General features: G+C 37.8%; 1 protein-coding gene across 1 annotated transcript in view; it reads right to left on the minus strand.

Moving 5' to 3' along the window:
* The window catches only part of Lama2 (laminin subunit alpha 2), a 591,463-nt gene that overhangs the window by 439,387 nt on the left and 128,752 nt on the right, over nucleotides 1–23,324 (minus strand). Inside the window, exons 2-3 of the mRNA XM_060373445.1 lie at nucleotides 13,717–13,887; nucleotides 4,280–4,392 (exon numbers count right to left, since the gene is read on the minus strand). Coding sequence (XP_060229428.1) covers nucleotides 4,280–4,392; nucleotides 13,717–13,887 — 284 coding nt within the window. The remainder of the gene's footprint in view (nucleotides 1–4,279; nucleotides 4,393–13,716; nucleotides 13,888–23,324) is intronic.

The raw sequence follows: 23,324 nt of genomic DNA on the forward strand, positions 1-23,324 counted from the left end.
CCCAATTTGAGGGAGAGATCCTCTGGAAACTCTTCCATAGATTATTGAACCTCGAGAATAATCATACTATAAGGATGGCATTTGCCACTCCTTGGCCAGACAGTGCTCTGAGATTTCTTCGGAACTAAGAACTAACTCAAGGTTGACACCCTTCTGTTGGGTAGAAACAAACCCAGGCTGGCAGATTAAACAGCAGCAGCATTAAGACTCTGCTGCTACCCAATGGCTCAGGTTCCAAGGAGTCTCTGGAGGTATAAAGGAGAATCGTCTGTGACACATGATAGCTTCCTCACTCCCGGACCAGCTATTTGTAGCTTAAGATTGTATGCATTCATTACCAAGATGGGTCAAAATCCTAGAGAAGAAATGCTTCATGTGGATGCACAGAGATGTCTTTTTTTAAATTTTATCACAGATCCATATATGAGCATAAATAAGTTAAGAATGAGGATGAGCTCTGTTCCCCATTTTTTAATTGGATTACTTGGTTTGCTGTTTTCAGCTTCTTTAGTTCTTTATATATACTGGATATTAGCCCTCTGTCAGATAAAGGGTTGGTGAAGATTCTTTCCCAATCTGTAGGCAGTTGTTTTGTTTTGATGACAGTGTCCTTTGCTTTACAGAAGCTTTTCAGTTTCATGAGGTCCCATTTATTGATTGTTGCTCTTAGAGCCTGTGCTGTTGGTGTTCTGTTCAGGAAGGTGTCTCCTGTACCAATGAGTTCTAGGGACTTCCCCACTTTTTCTTCTAACTGATTTAATGTGTCTGGTTTTATGTTGAGGTCTTTGATCCACTTGGACTTTAGTTTTGTGCAGGGTGATAAGTATGGATCTATTTGCATTTTTCTACATGTAGACATCCAGTTAGACCAGCACCATTTGTTGAAGATGCTATCTTTTTTCCATTGTATGGTTTTGACATCTTTGTCAAAGATCAGGTGTCCATTAGTTTGTGGGTTTATTTCTGGGTCTTCTATTTGGTTCCATTGATCCACCATTCTGTTTCTATGCCAGTATTATGCAGTTTTTATTACTGTTGCTTTATAGTACATTATGAAATTTGCAGGTACATGGGGGAACTGGAAAGGATTATCCTGAGTGAGCTATCCCAGAAGCAAAAAGATACACACAGTATATACTCATATGTGTATACTGCAAACACGATGGACATCAGAAGAAGAAGAAAAGAGGAAACAAGTTAGGAGCCTCCCACAGAGGGCCACTGAAAGGCTCTGCCCTGAAGACTATCAGAGCAGACGCTGAGACTTATAGCCAAACTTTGGGCAGAATGAGGGGAATCTATGTAAGAAGTGGGAAATAGTAAGATCTGGAGAGGACAGGAGGTCCACAAGGAGAGCAACATAACCAAAAAATTTGAACACAGAGGTCTTTCCTGAGACTCATACTCCAACCACGTACCATGCATGGAGATAACCTAGAATGCCTGCACAGATGTAGCCCATGGCAGTTCAGTGTCCAAGTGGGTTCCACAGTAATGGGAACAGGGACTGCTTCTGACATAAACTGATTGGCCTGTTCTTTGATCACCTCCCCCTGGTGGGGAGCAGCCTTACCAGGCCACAGAGGAAGACAATGCAGCCACTCCTGATGAGACCTATCAGATTAGGATCAGAAGGAAGAAAAAGAAACCTTCCCCTACCAATGGACTTGGGGAGGGTCATGTGTGGAGAATGGGGAGGAAAAGGGATTGGGAGTGGAGGAAAGAGGGAACTAGAAGGGGGATACAAAGTAAATAAAGTGTAATTAAAAATAAAATTAAAAAAAAATTTAAAAAAGATACCTCCAGAAGATCTTTTATTGTAGAGGATTGTTTTAGCAATTCTGGGTTTCTAGTTATTCCATATGAAGTTGAGAATTTTTCTTTCCAGGTCTGTAAAGAATTGTGTTGGTAATTTGATGGGAATTGCATTGAATCTGTGGGTCGCTTTTGGTAAGATGGCCATTTTTACTATGTTAATCCTGCCAAGCAATGAGCATGGGAGATCTTTCCATCTTCTCATATCTTTTTCTAATTATTTCTTCAGAGACTTGAAATTTTTTTCATACAAGTCTTTGACTTGCTTGGTTAGGTTCACACCAAGGTACTTTACGTCATTTGTGGCTATTGTGAAGGGTGTTATTTCCCTAATTTCTTTCTCAGTCCTTTTGTCATTTGTATACAGGAGATCTACTGATTTTTTTTAATTAATCTTGTATCCGGCCACTTTGCTGAAGGTGTTTATCAGTTGTAGGAGTTCCCTGATAGAATTTTTGGGGTCACTCAGGTATACTCTCATACCATCTGCAACTAGTGATAATTTGAGTTCTTCCTTTCCAATTTGTATCACCTTGTTCTCCTTCAACTGATTTATTGCTCTAGCAAGGACTTCTAGGCAGAGAACACTTAAAGAAATGCTTAACATCATTAGCCATTAGGGAAATACAAATCAAAACGACCCTGAGATTTCACCTTACACCCATCAGAATGGCCAAGATGAAAAACTCAAGTGACAGCACATGCTGGAGAGGTTGTGGAGAAAGGGGAACCCTCCTCCACTGTTAGAGGGAATGTAAACTTTTAGAACCACTCTGGAAATCAATCTGGCACTTTCTCAGACAACTAGGAATAACACTTCCTCAAGATCCAGCCATACCACTCCTAGGTATATATCCAAAAGAGGCTCAAGTACACAATAAGGATATTTGCTCAACAATGTTTGTAGCAGTTTTATTTGTAATAGCCAGAAGCTGGAAATATCCCAGATGCCTCTCAACTGAAGAATGGATGCAGAAATTGTGGTACATCTACACAATGGAATATTACTCAGCAATGAAAAATAAGGAAACCGTGAAATTTGCAGGTAAATGGTCAGACCTGGAAAGGATCATCCTGAATGAGCTGTCCCAGAAGCAGAAAGACACACACGGTATATACTCACTCATATGAATATATAATATAGGATAAACCTACTAAAATCTGTACATCTAAAGAAACTAATCAAGAGAGAGGACCCTAACTAAATTGTTCAATCGCCATCCCAAAAGGCAAAGAGGATGGACATCAAAAGAAGAAGAAAACAGGAAACAACCTAGGAACCTGCCACAGAGGGCCTCTGAAAGCCTCTGCCCTGCAGACTATCAAAGCAAATGCTGAGACTTATGGCCAACTGTTGGGCAAAGTGCATGGAATCATATGTAAAAAGTGGGAAATAGTAAGATCTGGAGAGTTCCACAAGGAGAGCAACAGAACCAGAAAATTTGAACACAGGGGTCTTCCCAGAGACTCATGCTCCAACCAAGTACCATGCATAGAGATAACCTAGAATGCCTGCACAGATGTAGCCCATGGCAGTTTAGTGTCCAAGTGAGTTCCATAGTAATGGGAACAGGGACTGCTTCTGACATAAACTGATTGGCCTGTTCTTTGATCACCTCCCCCTGAGGGGGGGAGCAGCCTTACCAGGCCATAGAAGATGACAATGCAGCCACTCCTGATGAGATCTGTTAGACTAAGATCAGAAGGAAGGAGAGGAGGACCTCCCCTATCAGTGGACTTGGGGAGGGGCATGCGTGGAGGGGAGGGAGGATAGGGTTGGGAGGGGAGGAGGAAGGGGCTTATGGGGAGATACAAAGTGAATAAAGTGTAATTAATAAAAATTAAAATAAGAATGAGGATGAGTCTTATTTATTAAACTCAGCCTGATATGAAAATCAGATAATAAAGATAAGAAATAAAGATAAAGATAAGAATGTTAAGAACAGAAGGCATGCAGGTTTATGCAACACAAACTCTGACTTTCAATGTGAATTTTAGGCATTTAGTGGTCCAGGTTTAATTTGAGAATCAACTGTCACAGCTTGCTCAACTCTCCTGTATGAGAAACAATTTACTCAAGAGCCTTGATATCCAAGAGCCTTATAAGTGCCACACTATCAACAGAGTGGTATCAAAGTCATATTTTATAAGTTTCAAACTACATTGTTGTATTTTCTTCACATAAAACTGTGTTGATCCACATTTTCAGTACTCCCAACTATTTAACACTCAGCTTCTACTTTATTTCTCAACCACCCATATGTATCCAATTGGCTTGTGCTTGAGAAATAACTGCCAAACATCAATAAATGACTGTCTATGAAATAGACAGGACCCTTTGTCACAATATCAAGAAAATAATAGTGATAAGATAGCTTGTCCCTTCATCTGAAAATTGCTAACTAGACAAATAACAGATGCAAGGTATAATTTCAAAAATGGAAAGTGATAAGAGGTATCCTACCTGCTGTAAATCCAGCGTAATTGTCACATAATGGTATTCGACTCCATTCTTGATACTGGGACTCTGCCACCAAGTGTTCTTGCCATCAATAGCATTCGTGATTGGGTGTCTTTCTGTGGAATTGGCAGCAGCATGAGGAGGAGGAGAAAAGAGCAAATAATAAGTTTATAGCGGTCTTGTCAGAAAAAAAAAAAAAAAGTAAAGCAAAGATGAAGACGTGTAACAAGCCTGTGGATAACAAGCAGTAAAAAGAGTAATTACTATCTTCAAACCATCAAAACATCTGTGGTTTCATAGTTCTACACAATACCCAAGAAATAGTTACAAGTCTAGGCTGCAGAAGAACTAGTGATTGTTGCCCAGCAGCTAAAACGGCAGCCTTAAAGATACCACCAGAAATTGGAGCAGAGAAATAGTACAGAAATTCAACGAATATGCTGGTCATTTGATAAAGAAAAGCTCTCTTGTTAGAAAGAACCTGTAATATTGCATGTTTACAAATTTTCTTTATTGCAGAGATTTGGGCAATCTAGTTTATATGTGGCTCAATATAAAATAATATCATTTTCTGCCTATGTGAATTTTTTTTGTAACAAGTCTTTTAACTTGTCACATTTCCACTATGATTTGAAATTATATAGGTAGATTGCCCAAATCTCCTATCTAGTATTTGCTTGGCCGTATATCACTAATTCCAGAAGAGGAATCTAATCGACATTGGCAAGCCAGAAAACTGGCAGATGAAACTCTAGTGTGTCAACCAAACGCAGGCTTTCCCTCACAAACCCAATCCAGACAGAATTGAAGAAAACCAATTATGGAATTCAAAGAGAGACTGGAGACAAGAAGAATGTGTGACCAACACCTCCAACCATGACTGTCTTTCACTACAGTTCTCTTCTTTCCTCCAACCCCGAAGCTCTGAGGTTCCTATGCCTTCGAATTCAGCTATACCCTCACATCTCACAGTCATGTTATATTCTGGGTTGTGCTGGAATCTTTTCTTATACGTCACAGGTTCTGGGTCTTTTCTCCTCATCTAAATGTGCATAAACCACACCTGCCTAAAGATGACAGAATGGTGACTGTTGGCGTTCCTGCTTCTGGTCTCAGGGCTAGGGTAGAAAGATGTCTAAGTCCCTCAGATTTCGTGTGGAAGCCAGGAAATCTGCTCCTTGAAACTTGTGTTGTGAGATGCTCTCCTTCCTTTAGTTCTGATAGAATTGTGTTTTACAGTGTCAGTCCTGGGAACCTGTACAACCTAAATGGCTCTAAATTGGCTGACAGACAAGCTGTGCAGAGACATGGATACTCCTTCCAGTGGCAGCCCAGATTAAAGGAGATCCAAGAGAAAACCCTCATGCTTTTTGCCTCATTGTCTTCACATCTCACTAACAAGTTTGTGTACTGTCCAGCTGCCTCTGTGGCCGTTGCTCTTACATTTCTTTGCTGATAGAGAATCCAGATTCTTCAATCTTCCAACATGCACTAAAGATCAGTGGTTCTGCAATCACATTTACACTAGTTGAACATGGAAAATCTAATAAAAATTCTTTCATGCATATGTGCATGTATGTGAGTACACAGATATGTGATGTGTGTATGTGTGTGTGTCCTGTTGTATGTGAAAAGGACAAAGGATAACCTTGAATATTGGTCCCTGTTCAATGTCTAAGACTTACTAAGAAGTCTAAGATTCTTCAATCTTCCAACATGCACTAAAGATCAGTGGTTCTGCAGGACCACTCCAACCCTCATCCAGGACTTCAGTACCGACTGGATTCTCGGCTTCTTCCACATGAAGGTGGCCATCAGTGGCCTATTTTGACCATACTGTGCAAGCCAACATAAGAAATATCCCTTTGATATATATTCATTTTTATGAGTGCTGTTCTAGATACCCCTGACACAGTTTATGTCGCTGTGAGGCTCAATCCTACCCTCTTAATTTGCCAAAAGAATAACTGAGGCAGGATATGTGTTTTGTCTAATGATATGGGATGAAAGACCACAAGACTTGGGATGCAACAAACAGATGTATAAAATGGTAGCTATTTCTTGGCTCCACCATTTAGTATTTAACTGGCCATAGACAAATGAGGTAAATTCCATTTTATCCCTAAAATAGGGATGGTGAAGTTCTACCCCTATTCTTCAGCATTTTCCATATTCTCAATTTACTGGAGAAAAGTAAACTCAGAAAAACCAATATACATTTAAAAGATTTAGGGTCTGATACAGTAATTCTACCCTCCAAATTTTATGGGGAATGATAATCTTGAGTCTAAATTATGTTTATCTGCTATAACCATGAACTCAAGTCCATTTATAAATTAGTGGACATTGAGAAGCCTACAATTATCTTCAAAAGCAATATAGCAAATTAAAGAAAATTCAGTCAAAATTATCCTTTACACTTTTATGAAGACCACAAAAGATGCTGTATTTATTGACCTTATGAGCCATTGATGAGTGAAAACATTTGAGTGGGATGCCCATGAATTCTATCACTATGAGGGACATATTTGGGTAGTGCTGGAATAAATTACAAGCCTGTTCAGAATGTGTATTGTTATGAATCTTAAAATATATTACACTTAATAAAAATTAAAGATAAAACACTAACAAAACCATGGTCTTCATGTGTAATAATCTGATAGGAACACAAAAATTATCTTTAAAATAAAAATATAGTTTAGCCAGTAAAGTATTTATTTTGTGAGCATGATAATTCCCAGGTAGCAGAGTGTTGGATATGTGTGTGATCTCAGGGCTGTGAAAGAAATATCCCCACATCTCAGAGCCCAGTTACATTTTGGGTTGTTCTGGAACTTCTCCCAAGAGAATCCTTGGGGCTCCCTGGGCAGCCAACATAGCTTATTTGGCAAGCTCTGGGCAAATGATAGCCTCTGCCTCAAAATGAAAGATAGACATTGAACAGGGACCAATATTCAAGGTTATCCTTTGTCCTTTTCACATGCAACAGGGCACACACACATACACACATCACATATCTGTGTACTCACATACATGCACATATGCATGAAAGAATTTTTATTAGATTTTCCATGTTCAACTAGTGTAAATGTGATTTTGTTGATTTTATTTATTTAGACCTCAAGGTAATCTTCAACTAAACACATAAAGTTAAAATATGATGTATATATTTTAATCTGGATATGAAAGTAAAGAACAGAATGGTAATAAGCATTGCCACTGGTGAAACTTCAATGCAACTACAGTGCTCCATGGACTTCACTTTGTACCAAGTCTTATCATTTCAACAGTCCATGGTAAGGAGGCATCCTGTCTCATTAATGAAAAGAAAGCAGATGAATGCATTTAATAATAAGTGCTAGTTGGATTATGTTGAAGCCAGGTATAATGTCACTTTATAAAAACAGCATATAACAGAAGCATAACTGAATATGACCAAATGTCTCTGATAATGTGAGTGGGTAGAAAAATACACTGCAAATCAGAGCAATACATGAAGTATTATTGGCATTTCCTCTACAAAAAAAAATTAAAAAACAAACATATTCCTGATCCTTATTGTTATCATTGTTGTTCTCATGTGTGGAAGCAAAGCACACATGCAAATGTATCTCCAAACAGAATTCATGGGTTTTGAGTAATTGCCAGAGAAGTTGTTTAAATGGGGATTTTGATATCTACTACCTCAAGTCAAATTTATATGAGAATCAGCCAGGGAAAAGATGGGAATTCATATCAACAATTAATCATAATTGCCACTTTAATAATTTTAAGTAATTTTCAAATACTGATTAATGGTTGGCAGAGTTCCCTTATTTAAAAAAGATAGAAACATTATTATCCTCAAAAAGAATGAATTATACAAGTCAAAGCCGGAGCCAACTACATCTGAAAACTGGCTGGAGGATCATAAGGCAATCTTCACAAACTATTTGTGTTTTAATTAAGAAGCACAAAGTACTAACAGCCAGAGAGTTCACGTTTCATTTTCCTCACATGGTGAGTAAAGGCAGGCCTTGCAGATTTATGCAGGGAGGTCCCTGGATTTGTGGAAATTTATCATCTGTTACTACAACTTTTACTCAAGCATGTTCACATAATTGATTGCCAAATTTCTATCCCTGTCAGAGTTTATTCTTTCTGAGTTCCCTGTATCAAAATTGATTTTGAAACGTAATGAAGCTGCACACACTTAAAAGTAACGCAAAGTAAATCCAAGCTGCGACAAGTTTAAAAGGCTGTAAGTGAGCGAAGGGAGAAACCAGAACACTCCTTCTGCGCACCTTCCTTCGAAGAAAGAATCAGTTCTGGCTTTGATGTGAAAAAAAAAAAAACTTGGGGTATCTGCATCCACATATAAGGATCTACCACTGAGATGCCAGAGACCCCAAACACAGATCCCTAAAGCAGATGGGTAGCAGGGATAGGCAATGACTCTGCAAAGAAGAGGAAGAGTCATTCATTTTTCCAATCAGAAGTCTCCACTCAAAGTTCCATCACATCCCGAAATTTGCATCATTATTGCTGCTTCTAGGCTATTACTCACTTCCACCTTTCTCTGTTTTGTATAAAACATTCTTTTACATACTTACGTGTATCTGTATATTGGATACTACTTGGACCATAACATACAGCACATTTAATTTCATATTTAAGAGATAAGTTATATCACATAAACATAATGCTGTCAATGCACATATCTTTCTAATGCTTTCTCTTTCCTACCCTAATCTAATCACACAGATACACATTACAACTACCCATGTCCACCATTTCCTTATCACCTTGTCAGGATTCTAGGCTTTCATGTCTTAGTGAAGACTTTGAGCTACTGGTCCCTGAATAAATGCCAGTTTCTGTCCATCAGAACCCATCTCTATTCCCAGTGAACAAACCAGTTTCTAGTTTGTGAAATTGTTTGAAGATCATTTGTATTATCTCTTCATTGAAGGTCTGGTAGAATTCTGCACTGAAACCATCTGGCCCTGGGCTTTTTTTTTTTTTTTTTTTTTTAGAATTTTGATGACTGCTTCTGTTTCTCTAGGAAATATAGGATTGTTTACCTGATCTTGATTGAACTTTGATAAGTGGAGTCTATCAAGAAAATTGTGGAGTCTATCAAGAAAATTGTCCATTTCATTTAGATTTTCAAATTTTGTGGCAAATAGGCTTTTGAAGGAAGACCTAACTATTCTTTGGATTTCCTAACTATTGTTTTTCATTACCTCTCCCTTTTCATTTCTAATTCTGTTGATTTGGATTGTGTCTCTCTGTCTTTTAGTTACTTTGGCTAAGGGTTTATCTATCTTGTGATTTTTCCAAAGAACCAGCTCTTGGTTTCATTGATTCTTTGAATTGTTCCCTTTGTTTCTAAATTACTGATTTCAGCCATGAATTTGATTATTTCCAGCTGTCTACTCCTCTTGAGTATTCGGCTTTTTTTTTTCCTCTAGGGCTTTTAGGTGTGCTGTTAAATTGGTTGTATGAAATATCTCCAATCTCTTTATGAAGGCACTTAGTGCTGTGAACTTTCCTCTTAGCACTGATTGCATTGTGTCCTATAAGTTTGGGTATGTTGTGACTTCATTTTCATTGAATTTTAGGAAGTCCTTATTTTCTTTATTTCTTCCCTGACCCAGTTCTCATTGAGTAGAGAGTTTTTCAGTTTCCATGTGTGCATAGACTTTTTGTTATTTTTGTTGTGGTTGAAGTCCAGCTTTAGACCGTGGTGTTCTGATAGGACACAAAGTATTACTTCAGTCTTCTTATATCTGTTGAGGCTTGCTTTATGACCCACTATACGGTCAGTTTTGGAGAAGGTTCCATGAGGTGCTGAGAAGAAGGTATACTCTTTCGTGTTTGAGTGAAAAGTTCTACAGACATCTCTTAGGTCCATCTATGTCATAACATCTATTGTTTTTATTATTTCTCAGTTTAGTTTCTGTTTTATTGACCTGTCCTTTGGTGAGAATGAGGTGTTGAGGTCTCCCACTATTAATGTATGGGAATCAATGTACCGCTTAAGTTTCATTAATGTTTTTTTACAAATGTGGGTACCCTTGTATTTGGGGTATAGATGTTCAGAATTGAGATTTCATCTTGGTGGAATGTTTCGTTGATGAGAATGAAGTTTCCTTTCTCATCTCTTTTGATAAATTTTGGTTGAAAGTCTATTTTATTATATATTAGAATGGCCACTCCAGCTTGCTTCTTTGCTTGGAAAACCAGCTTGTAGCCCTTTACTCTCAAGTAATGTTTATCTTTGTGGCTGAGGTATGTTTCTTGTATGCAGCAGAATGTTGGGTCTTGTTTTCACATCCGTTTTGTTAGTCTGTGTCTTTTTATTGGAGAGTTGAGTTTATTAATGTTGAGACAGATTAATGACCAGTGACTGTTAGTTCTTTTTTTTTTTTTTTTTGTGATGTTGGTTATGTTAGTGTGTTTGTATGCTTGTCTACTTTTAGTTTTGCTGTAGTAAAGTTATTTATTTCCTGTGTTTTCCTGGGTGTAGTTAGCCTCCTTGGGTTGTATTTTTCCTTCTAGTATCTTCTGTAGGGATGGATTTGTGGATAGGTAATGTTTAAATTTGGTTTTGTTGTGGAATATCTTATTTTCTCCATTTATGGTGACTGAAAGTTTTCTAAGTATAGTAGTCTGGATTGGCATCTGTAGTCTTTTAGTGTTTGCAAGGCATCTGCCCAGGCCCTTCTAGCTTTAATGGTCTTTCTGAAAAGTCAAGTGTGATTCCGATGGGTTTGCCAGTATATGTTACTTGGCCTTTTTCCCTTGCATCTTTTAATTTTTTTCTTTGTTCTATACATTTATGTATATTATTATGTAGTTGAAGGATTTTCTTTTCTGGTATAATCTATTTAGTGTTCTGTAGGCCTGTAGTATGTTTATAGGCATCTCTTTCTTACAATTGGGGAAATTTTCTTCTATGATTTTGTTAAAAATATTTTCTGGGCCTTGGAGCCTGGAGTCTTCTCTTTTCTCTACTCCTATTATTCTTAGGTTTCATATTTTCATGGTTTGCTTGATTTCTTGGATATTTTGTGTCAGGAATTTTTTAGATTTAACATTTTCTTTGACAAATGCATCAACTTCTTCCATTGCATCTTCTATACATGACAGTCTTTCCTCCATCTTTTCTATTCTATTGGCTATGCTTACCTCTGTAGCTCCTATTTTCTTCTCTAAGTTCTCTCTTTCCAGATTGCCTCAGTTTGTGCTTCATTGTTTCCATTTCTATCCTCAGGTCTTGAACCATTTTACTGATTTCCTTCACCTGATTGTTTGCTTTGCATTTTCCTGCATTTCTTTGAGTGATTTATTTATTTCCTTTCTACAGGCCTCTCTAAAAGCCTCAGTCTGTTTGACTGTATCTTCCTGTATTTCTTTATGGATTTTATTCATTTCCTTCATTATCATCTTCATAAGCATAGATTTAAGGTCATTTTCTTGGGTTTCAGTTTTGTTAATGTGTCTAGGGCTGATTGCCTTGGGCTAACTGGATTCTAGAGATGCCATATTTCTTTAGCTTTTGTTGATTATGTCTTTATGCTGGCCTTTAGCCATCTGGTTGTCTTTGACATTGGCTGATAGTTTCTGGTGCCCACTGGAATTCTGGGGGATGGGGTACAGGAAGAGCTCTGGCAGGAAGCTAAATGTTTCTACAGGAACTCTCCTCAGATTGGTGGGTACAGTCTCTAACTGGCAGGTGGATCTCAGGGGATTGCCCACAGCCCTCTTCAGATATATGACACTGTGGAGTAACTGGACTCCTTAGGAGCCCAGGGGCTCTCCTCTCATAAGGAGACGTACCCTGGAGACAATTGCCACATCACTGTCTTTCTTTGAGGGTAATGGACTGCAGCTGCCCTGACATTGCTCAGTACTGTACTTGCTGGGAACAGCAAACTTGGGGAATCATTGAGCCCAATGGTTTGATTGTTCTCCCTAGGGAGACAGATTGAGCTTTGAAGTGGCATCTGGGGCAGTTCCCACAGCTCCCACATGTCAGATGCCCTGATGTTGGAGCTGTGTGCCCAGTACTCAGAAGGTATTCACTGGTTAGTAAGAGCAGAGCAAAGGCTTGTGGCTATATCCTGAGACTATGTGCATGGAACCCAGGAACTTTTCTGAGGATTAGTCTGGTAACCTGAGGTCTGACTGGCTTGTTTCCCTCATTAAGGTGTCTCCTCTCACCTGGGAAACACAAATGCTTGTGTTTTGAAGCTCTCAGTTAGGGAAACACAGAAGCTTTTTGGGGGGAGACTACCAGTTAGGTCTCTTGGTGGCTTTGCAGTCTCTGCTGTTTTTCAGATAAGACACAGTGTGTGATTGGTGCCATCTTGGAATCTCCACAAGCCTTTTCTTACACTGAGAATGAATTTATGACCCTCTTCTCTCACTTCAAGACCTCTGTATATTAACCCTTTGTTTCAGTAGTTGAAGGCAGGATCATATTTTATTCCAATTGGATTTCTGGGTTTTTTCTTGAAACTCAGTTGTCTCATGTGAATACGTTTTATTATTATTGTTATTATTATTTTGGACCCAAGTGTGGGATATGGGAATGACCCCCTTTGGAAAGCAGCTTCCCACCTTCCACTCACCCCCATGGAAAGGCACATGATGTTTGTCAGCTGTAAACTACCTTTTGTGAGCTGGAAAACATGCTTGTGTGGACTCTGAGAAGAGATAAATAGAAACCCACATACAGTGAGACAACATTTTTTGCACTGCTACCCTTTGCAAGGGTTCACACGGATTTGCTGACTTTCACAGAGAGAAACCCTCCAGAGAACTTGTTGAGCTTCTTTGTTGGGGTTTTGACACTTTGGCAGGTTCATGCTATTTGGGTGGAGTCTTGTCCCTTTTGCTGAGTGGTACCACCTCTGTTGCTGTTGCTTGCTGTTAGCTGCTGCTGCGGTTCGAAGCTTCGCTTTTTGACTGGACTATCAGTATCCCAGCAACTGAGATTGGTATACCTCCAAAGATCCCAAAGACCCTAATCAGCAGGAAGTAGCTAAAAGAGGTGTACAGCCCCTTTCTCTACCGAAGGTCGAGGAGTTGGAAGGGAGGCAGAGACATTTAAGAACCTTAAATAAAGTAAATGTTTAGAAAATCTAAGCCTGTAGGTATGATCTCAAGAAAATACCTAGAAAACGTGTAACCATTGAACAACCAAGTCCCACATGAATCGCCAAATTCCCAGAGGGCGTTCTAGAGACAGCGATTCTAATAAGTGTCCTCGAACTTCAACTAGTGAATTCCTCTATGTTACTGAACTTGGAGTATGTATGCTAAAATGTTTATAGAGTGACCAGGAAAGGCCATAGAAAGCTCATGCTCACAAGCCCTTTGAACTTAGTGCAATCTGGTCTTTTTATCATTGAGTCTATTCGGTGTCATACAAATACACATACAATACATACGGTATGGATGGCTGCTGTTTTGATTGCAGATTCGACACTGAGGGTTCCTCACAGGCTGCCCGGGGACATGTTCCACCAACTTGCAGTACATTTCAGGTCCTTTTTCCCCACATGTAGCATTGGTTGTAATTAGTGCATTAGAAGCAAGATTCAGGACAGCAGGAAATAAACCTGAAAAAGAGTGTCAAATAAAGGTATGTCATGACAATTTTTGCTAAATTTAAAGTACAATTTAATCAAGATATTTTTTCAGGGTATTAAACCAATCCAAAATAAAATAATTAGTGACTAAACCCTTGACTTGTCAATATACTTCATCAACATTATGCTATTAAAGCATTTTTTTATACTTTCTGGGTTTTAAGATGTCCTTCTAACATTTAGCCTCTAGTATTTAATTTAAATAGTCATGTCGTAAACAGGCATTTAAAAGTCACCTTTAAGTATCTGATATGATGGCTTTTTTAAATTAGAATCTTCTACATTCCATGTCAGCTATCTAATACCCAGTATTAATCTATAAACATATGTAGTTTCTATACAACTGTGTGCCTATGTTTCTCATGGTCCTTTTATGCTCCAATTAGCAGTTAGTGTAGACTGCTACTACATCACCTTCATATGACGACTGGAAGGAACAGACAGTGAGTGGTAAAAAAAATGTTAGAAAACTATCTGTTACCAATTTCTGTGCCAAGAAACCTTTAACATAGTCATAGTGGTTAATGACCATAGGGCAAAAATCTCTGCTTTGGAGCTCATGGAAGGATTTGACTTATGTTGGTCCACTTCAGTGCAGAGCTGAGAGGTCTCCTAGTCCAACTGAGAACCCAGGGAAGGGTCTTCACGCTGGTTAGTTGATGCCGAATTCTGCTACCTACATGTCTACATGTCTGCAGTCTGCATTCCCCTCTGAGTGACCAATGAAGTGAACCATCAAAAGCCCTCCATTAAATGAAACTTCATCCTGGGAAGATGTATTTGAGATAACAAGTAAGCAGACTTGGTTTGTACATTCTAACCGCTCACTGTACGTGTATCAGGTAAGTCTCTGTCATTTTGGCTTTTGATAAGAAGTCCTTCTCAACTATGTCTTATCCATAATGTTTTGCTGAGACCCTTGGACTCAGTAGGTCATAAATGCTTCCTGCTTTAACTTCAGGCATTGACACATGGGGAAGACACAATTGAAACTCTTCATATCTCCAAGAGGGACAGATGACATATATGTTGGCTCATAAAAATCAGTCTGGACCAGATGCCTATGTTAATAGAAACCTTCTCTATTCACGTGAATCCACACCGTGCCAGACACTGTTCTTCCCATGTCTGCCATCACTCTAGTGCTTTTCATCTTTGCGGACTAATTTGTATCATAAAGCAGCCATGTGATTTGCATGCTACTTTTCCTCTACTTTCCTGACATGCTAAACAACTTGCCTGGGAGACAGCTGGCAAGCAGCAGGCTTGTGCCTCACCTCCCAGGCATCTGCCCCCAGCGTCTAGCCTATTAACACTGTCCACAATGTGATGTGAAACATACATTTTGTGCTCATTTGTAACCTGAGTTATCCTTAGAATTGTACTGGGAAATTTTTTTTTCAAGGAGTATCAGAAAGAGTATTTAAAATATCTGATTAGATGCATATACGTTTGAACTTAATTACCGAATTTTCTTTTCAGTCAGAAGAAAAAAAAAATAAAACAGAAAAATAGTTTAAATATCGTAATCCTTATTATAATCAGTCTCAAAACTTTTGAAGAGGTAAATGAATTAATAGAACCCAACTGATACCTCAGCTTTCATACATCACTCCGAAATTACTACAAGTAAGCATTTTGTTCCCACACTTTTTATTGTCTAAATAGAGAGTTCATCCGCCAATGAACTGCCCTCCTTGAACTGTCTTCAGCCTCTTTGCAGCTAAGAGTTTTTTGCCATTTACTACTTTTCCTCATTTATCCAGCATTTTAACATCTACTTCTTTTACTCAATTCCATCCACTATCTCAACCATTCTTTCTGTTGAAGTTGCTCATCTGTATATCCCTTGCCCCCCCCCCCCCCAGGTAATGAACCTCTCTATCTATGTGAGATGGATAGTTTCTATGATCACTGTTCAAAGGAATGCTAGTCAGTCATAAGAACGTCATATTTACTTCATGAAAACAACACAGAGTGTTTTGTAAAAACTGAAGAACTAGTACAGCAGGCATGCATTGTATTTTTCATTTTGACTTTTCTACATGCCAAATAAACGTTATTGGAAATAGTCTCGCCATTTTGTGAAGTTATGAAATTGCAAATTTTGAATAATTAGTCTCCAGAGAACTCTTTCTCTATCTTAGACATTCTATCCCCTACTTTAGTAAATTACATATGATGAAATAAATAAGGTTTGTCTGGATGCCTTTTTCCTCTTTCATTCTGCACCATTTTCTGCTACTGTGCAATTATTCTCTCATCAAAGATATTTTGAGCATGCACTAAGCCGTATATCCAAAAAGTTGAGAAGTACTAAGATAAGTTTCATGAGGGAAGGAAACATAAATGAGCTCTTGGGAGAAACTGAAGCTTATTTTGTAGAAAAGTTCCAGAAAGGAAAGAGCAAGTGTATCAGCCAGAGGAAACAGTGTGTGGGTTGGGCCCTGCTGACAGTCTACGTGGTTGCTCTGAAACTGTCAGAGCATTTGAACCTGCCTTTGTTCCAGCACATAAGGGAATGTAGTTGGATAGGTATGTGATATGGACATAGTACTACACAGAAAATAAACACAGTGGTTCGTCAAAGCAGACCATTACGTATTTTTCATTGCTGGCGATTTGTCTTCCTTGTTCCCTGCTTCTTCAAATATTTAATTTAAAGTATAAAATGATAGTGTAAAAAAAAAATCCCTACATTTGGCTTTCTGTTTGGAGAGAGCCATATCTTCCTTTCTGAGTAGCAACGTGAGGCTAGGAGGATGCCTTCCAGGAAAGCCAGTTTGTGCATATAAAAGGTACCTCTGGCATGCTGTGAACATGTCCAAGGCTTACCCAGGATATTTTGAATTTGGTTCTGTCATTTTTGTCTCTTCTTTAACTGATAACTAGTTCTGTACTTCATATGACAGTTGGTCTTGCTACTATCGACAAACCCCCTTGTACTCTGGAGTGGTGCTGTCCTGTAGGAGTTAATTTAGATGAGACCTGTGCTATCCCCGGCCAAAGCTATTGTGAAAGAAGGACCAGAAAGATAGAGTCAGAATACTAGTGTGTATTCTACACTTATGATACAGAGAACTGAATTCCATGCCATCTCCTCCTCCTCCCCCCACATACAGGGACATATAGATAAAATGAATGAGAAAGATATAGCCATAAAAAGATTATAGATGCCCAAGTGACCTTGATTGAGAAACCATGTTATGTTCTTCCTATTATTTCTCAATCATCCTACTGAGTAGAGTAATCGCACTTTTAAAATGCCGTGCTGTTTAAAGAAGGTGAGTAACACACAGCGAAGACTGATAATGTAACTTGAACACAGCTCTTGAAAGCTCAGAATGCCTGATGAAAGCTCAGACCCTGATCCTCTGAAATTCCTATCAATTTATATACTTCACAAAATAAATAACTTAGTCACCACTCTACTATGGCTTTATGGAGTTTTTAAATGTTGTACTAAAGATATTAATACAATTTACATGGTATCTTTTACTTTCTTTCATTGATTTGTTTCTCTGATATTTATTGAGCGTGTACTCAAAATTAACCTCATCACAATATAACTGCCTTGCTTCAAGTTCAGGGAGCAGCCTCTTTATCAAATGTTATCATTATTTTGCTGTCTGTTTAAAAAAATCAGAAAAGATTATTGGTCTTGGAAGGTCCATAATTAATTGTTAATGACCAGTTCAAAGAATAGGTCGATATTTGAGCATTTATTGAATCTTTGACATGTCATATTAAGGGTTTTCACTATATGGCAAACCTATTTAGCTAACCCCATTCTTTCACTTTCAAAATCATCAGGGTGATATTTATTATCGTATTCAATATGGGTCATCTGCTAAGACTATGTGACCATTAGGAGTGTAAATGAACTACAAATAGCTGATAGACATTCTAAGACTATTGACTTGGAGGCTCTCAATTCAATTTGAGATTCTGTAATTGTAATAACATAAAACCCAGTAGATATTATCCATATAACCATGATTGACATTTTTCTGAGTAGATGATAAACTAAATAAAGTTAGTTAGATTTACATCTTTAAAAAACAAAGTCTGATGTACACCAAATCAATTTTTATCTCATATCATACGTAATGAAAAATTATATTATTCATATTACTTACAAAATAATATATTTAGTTTTCTAATTTGTACACTTAGTAAATGGACAATTTGGGGAATTTTAAGTCTAAATAAGGGAACAGATAAATATTTTGCTCCCTTATGACAAATATTTAGAAAGCCCAGTCAAGCTCACTGGTTTTGTGGGCATGTTTAAATTCTTTGCTTGCTCATAATGTGCTTGCTGCACATGTTGGCAGGGTGTCCATGTTCTGCACAGTGAGAGAGTCTGGCCTTTAATGGTGGGTGCTTTTTAAGTCTACTTGAACTCCTTTTAAAGGAAATGGTTCATTCTGATTGGACCAAACCTTCCACAGATAAATGCTGTAAATTCCCTAAACATTCCACAGTCTGTTGACATGGACACTGCTCTTGAATCTGAGGAACCATGCATATTAAAGGCAGAGGACAAGTGTGTACACATAAGAAGGAAATGAGATGGATCTTTCTACAAAACCCAGAGTGTCATTCCCTGGAAGGATCAAAGAGCAAAACCGAGGAGCGACCATAGTGCTCAAATGATGTTGGAAAGACTAGAACAGAGAGGATCACAGAAGATGAGCTCTGTCCAAAGGTTAGAAGCCAAGAACTCTTCTCTAATGGAGATTAGAAGTACTGCACAGAAGTTACAGGTTTGAGTCTGAAGTTAACAAGTACCAACAAAGAAGATAGGCAACACTCTTCATAAGAACATATCAGAATCCAGAGATTCTACAGTGAATCTTTCACAAAAGCCAACATGCATTAAATAAATCTCTAGACAAAAAATAATAATAAAATTTAACTCAAATTAAAAAGAAAATCCCTCAATAGAGATCATTCCTGAGACCAAACAGATATTAGAATAAGCAAACAAATGTTTTAAAGCAGTTTTTAAAGTTATATTAACTGATATATATTCATGTTTGCAAGTGCAAGAAATGTAAGAGACTTTTTAATCAAAGTTGAAATGACAAACACATAATTCAATTTTCTGAAATTTTTAAATCAAGCAGATAATAATAGAATTAATTAATTAATGAAAAATTGGGTTGTAACAGAAAAAAAGATACAGTGAAAATATTAAAATTGATAAATAAAAAATAAATTAACAGGTCATTTATATAAACTGTCAAACTGAATCTTTGGGGGAAATCAAATAGCAAATAATTGCTGCTTTTAGAGGCACAAGTTAATTAGGAAGGGGCTTAATGGAAACTGAACATAACAGTACTCCTTCCAATAGTTTGCATTATGCAAGCATATACTGTGAAAACTTCCTGTTACTTCCTATTGTGAGGGAATGCTATATTCAGGAATGGCTTATATATTTCATTGTGTGTAATTTTAACCCAATAAAGAAAAGATACCAATACTTAACTTCAGTTAATGAGGAACATAATAGTGCATTTTTTCCGTTATGAAAGGGCCACTTCAAATTCCAAACTCGGATAAAAACATGTCAAAAAATGAGAAGGATTTCAGAGTAGTTGTGTTCATGTAATAGCTATGCAAAATGAGAAGTGTGTGTGTGTGTGTGTGTTGTGTGTGTGTGTGTGTGTGTGTGCTGCATTCATGTGCACATGTTTGTAAAAGTGTGAAGGCCAATATCAAGAGCCTTCTTATGCTGCCTGTGAGCGAGAGGATCCCTGAGCCTGAAGCTCACTGACTTTGCTATATTGGCTGGACAGAGTTCCTCCCTACTCTTGGATACACGCACATCCTCTCTGCCTAGCTAGAAGAACAGGCTGGTGAGCCAAATTCAGGTTCTTTTACTTGAGCAACAAACTTTTTCTTGAGTGAGTGGTCTCTCAAGCCTGAAGATCAATTTTATTTACAAAGCCCTGCCCTGGCTCATCCCTGCTCATCTAAATGAGCAACTCCCTCACCTGCTCCATCCCAGAGTGACCTGCAAACTCTCCTGGTCTCCTTCTGTCTTTGTGCAGTCGTGGGCCCACTTCTCTGCCAGCTTCACACGTCCTGCTGTTCATTTCCAGACAACTTCATTCTACAAAATCACTCCTTACCATAATCTGAATCCTTGCCTTCCTCTAACATCTGTATTTCTTCTGATCTCCCAGTAGGGCCACAGAATCCTTGTGGCTTGTAAAGGGCCTTGCAAATCAGTTCATCCCCATATCTCATAGTAATGTATTTCCCAAGATTCAAATAATCTTTCTCTTCAACATACTCTTCTCCATTATGGAGTGCTTTCATGAAGACCACCCCAAAAAGGTACCTAATTCAGTCTTTTTTTTCCAAGTTTCTACAATTCTCTTCAAACATTTAATTATCAGACCGTGTGGATTGCAGTCCGCTGAAACCAGAAATGTCAAAAAGTACCGTGGTGTAAATATTATCCCTAAGTTCATCATTGTAAGATGTCTGCTTCCAAATCATTAATTTTGTCTCTAGGTTAACTTTAACTACATATTATAGTTCATATACTTTTTATCTTTATCTTGCAACTATGATAATGACCACCCAACTAGTCTTTCTGTGTGACTCTGTTTCCTTGATTTTCACCATTGTCACTGAAGTGATCTTTCTAAAAATTTCTGTTGCTTTCTTGTTTTAAGGCATTTGTAAGTTGCCCACTGCATACGGCATAGTAGCTAGACCCCATGGTTGGCTACATATTAATACCAGACTGCATGTCTTCCAATATGGGAATTGGTTGATATTCTTCTGTTTACAAATACAGCATGTGCTTTGAAACTCCCTTTGTGAGATGGCATTTTGTCCTTTCTATACACTGTGTTAGTATTCTCACTGAAACAACTCTTGAGACCTAGCTCAAATAGTCCTTACTCTGTGAACATTTCACTACACTGAATTTGTTTCCTTCTGGGTGTGGCTTAGGACATTTTATCATAAACCTCATAACGTTTTAATCCTGTGGCATGGATATCGAGTCTATAACATGACTGAGTATATAAATAACACGAGCTAAAATTAATACCACTGAAATTAAAATGTATTGGATTAGAATAAAAATATGTGCTACTTCGGAACAGGACCCATGCCCAAAAGCCCATAAATTTTTTGGAGACTTGGGAAGATAAAATTATAAATTTTTTTTTTGGATATTTTAGCCAAATGAAAAAATACTGAAGGAAAAATTTGCACTAATTGAAAAATAAAGGAAAATTTTATCATCTTTCTGTCCTCCATCCCTGCTCCATTTCTATTCTTTTTTTTTCTATTCTATTCCAAATGGCAAAATGGACAAAGAGATATGCTCAGTTGCTTCACTGAGATATTTATGGAGTGGGGACTATGAATTGCCTGTTACCTGTGGCATATCAGCCAGATTTCCTGGTACTCTGAGTCCAGCCTGATTCTCTTCAGGACCGCTAATCACAGCTATTTTTAAACAGATACAACAATTCATACAATGATCACAATCATGCATAGCCACAAGGTCATTTAACAATATGATTTGAAAGTGGAGATTTTATTTCTCTACGTTTTAGCCATTGAACTTTAATGTTACAGTGCACTAATACTTCCAGACATGTCTTTTCTTTGTTTTCAGCTAAAATACTGAATGGTGTAAATATTGTGGAGTATCTGCTTTCCGTATACATGCTTAGCACATACTCTACTCTTAGTTAACAGTCAAAAGACCTGTATGGACATGTACACTTGTGAATATATATTTATGTGCATGCGTATATGTATATATCTATATATGTACTCATTATTTTAAAGAATGCTTCTTGTTAGTTTTTGTAATCCAGCTTGCAATATCCACATTAATACATATAACTGATATCCAATGGTATTGGTTGGCTTGCTGAGAAAAAAAATAAAACCCTTGAGTCACTGAAACAACTGTTCTCACTGTGCTCATTTTAATGATGGAGCTCAGTCATGTACTATTTATGACATGTGGCAGATCTCTGCCTTCCTCCTTGGCAGCTCCTCTTTTGTTGTCATCTTAGCTGGGGTTCACAGTAATTCTCCTCTGAGTTCTTGCCAGGCACCTATCACCTCTCAAGTTAAAAAAAAAGTGTCTGGAGTGGGGCTGTTTGAATGTTTCTAATTTTCCATTCCAGTTTCTAGGTCTGTAGAGCATTTTAAAATATACTCATGCATGTAAACAGAACTGTTTGCAAGTGATTGACTATTTAAAAGACAAAAGAGAACACGCCAATTGCAAATGTTCTAAGATGTGTCAAGGAAGTAAAAGAGACACTTGTCTGTTGAAATTCTAGCTATGTGGGTGTGTAGGAATACACTAGTATAAAACAAACTTGGAACAAAACAAAATGTTGAAGAGAATGGATTCCAGCTGTGCACCACAGGAAGTAGCTTAATGCTCTTCATCCACAATGCAGATGAATAGTTTTATAGAACTGAAAAAAATCAGCCCAATTTGAACTAATAGCTGTCCAGACACACAGCGCCTGTGAGCAAGGAGAAAAATAACATCAAATCCAGTTGGCCAGAAGCAAATAAAGGCAAGAAGACAATGCATTCCAGTTCTGTTTCCACTACTTGCAAATTCGTGACTTAATCTTGCCATTGCATAATTTTCAGATCTTCCAAAGCTCCCTGACTTACTTTGGTCTCCCTTCTTGTTGTTTTTTGTTTTTGTTTTCACCACAAACAAACAAATAAAAAGTAGTTTATTTTCCTCTGTGGAATTAATTTTAATAGTCTTACTCTGTTTCTTTTTAATAGACAAAGACGAAAATTCAAGTAGGCCTTCCTTTTTTCCATCACCAAATAAGAAATAAACCAGACATGATCATGTAACCTGGCACTGGTTGTGTACAAGGTCAGCCCAAATACTTGGTAGAAATGCTGATGTACACAGAAAAATCATAAGAGTTTATAACAGTGGTTTCAGATGGTGACATTTGTACTTCAGTCTTTTCTCTCCAAGCTTCTGAACAGACTTTATGAAAGCAATTTTAACTATATTCTGCTTGGCAAGTTACTATAACATACTTCTTGAAGTTAAAAAAAAATCAGGTTTAGCAAGCTATCTTTGTGATAGATTGAACATATTTTAATCTGAGGCTTAAGTGCCCTAGAAACAGGTCCCCACCAAACTCTACTCCCTTCCTTTACCAAGACCTTGCTGTCCTGGCAAAACTGGAATCTACCCACTGTTTTGTTTGGGTTTGATTTTGTTCTTCCTAAAGGAGAACCCTGAAAAAGCATCCAGATGGTTCTCAAAAACGGTATGTTAGAAAATATTACCTTTGTGTAGAGTTTCATTTGGAATGTTCTAGCATGAGGGTACCTGAATGTATCTTGGGGGGGCAGTAGTTGGGGTG

This window comes from Meriones unguiculatus, chromosome 20 (assembly GCF_030254825.1).
Source record: "Meriones unguiculatus strain TT.TT164.6M chromosome 20, Bangor_MerUng_6.1, whole genome shotgun sequence".
Classification (NCBI taxonomy): Eukaryota; Metazoa; Chordata; class Mammalia; order Rodentia; family Muridae; genus Meriones; species Meriones unguiculatus.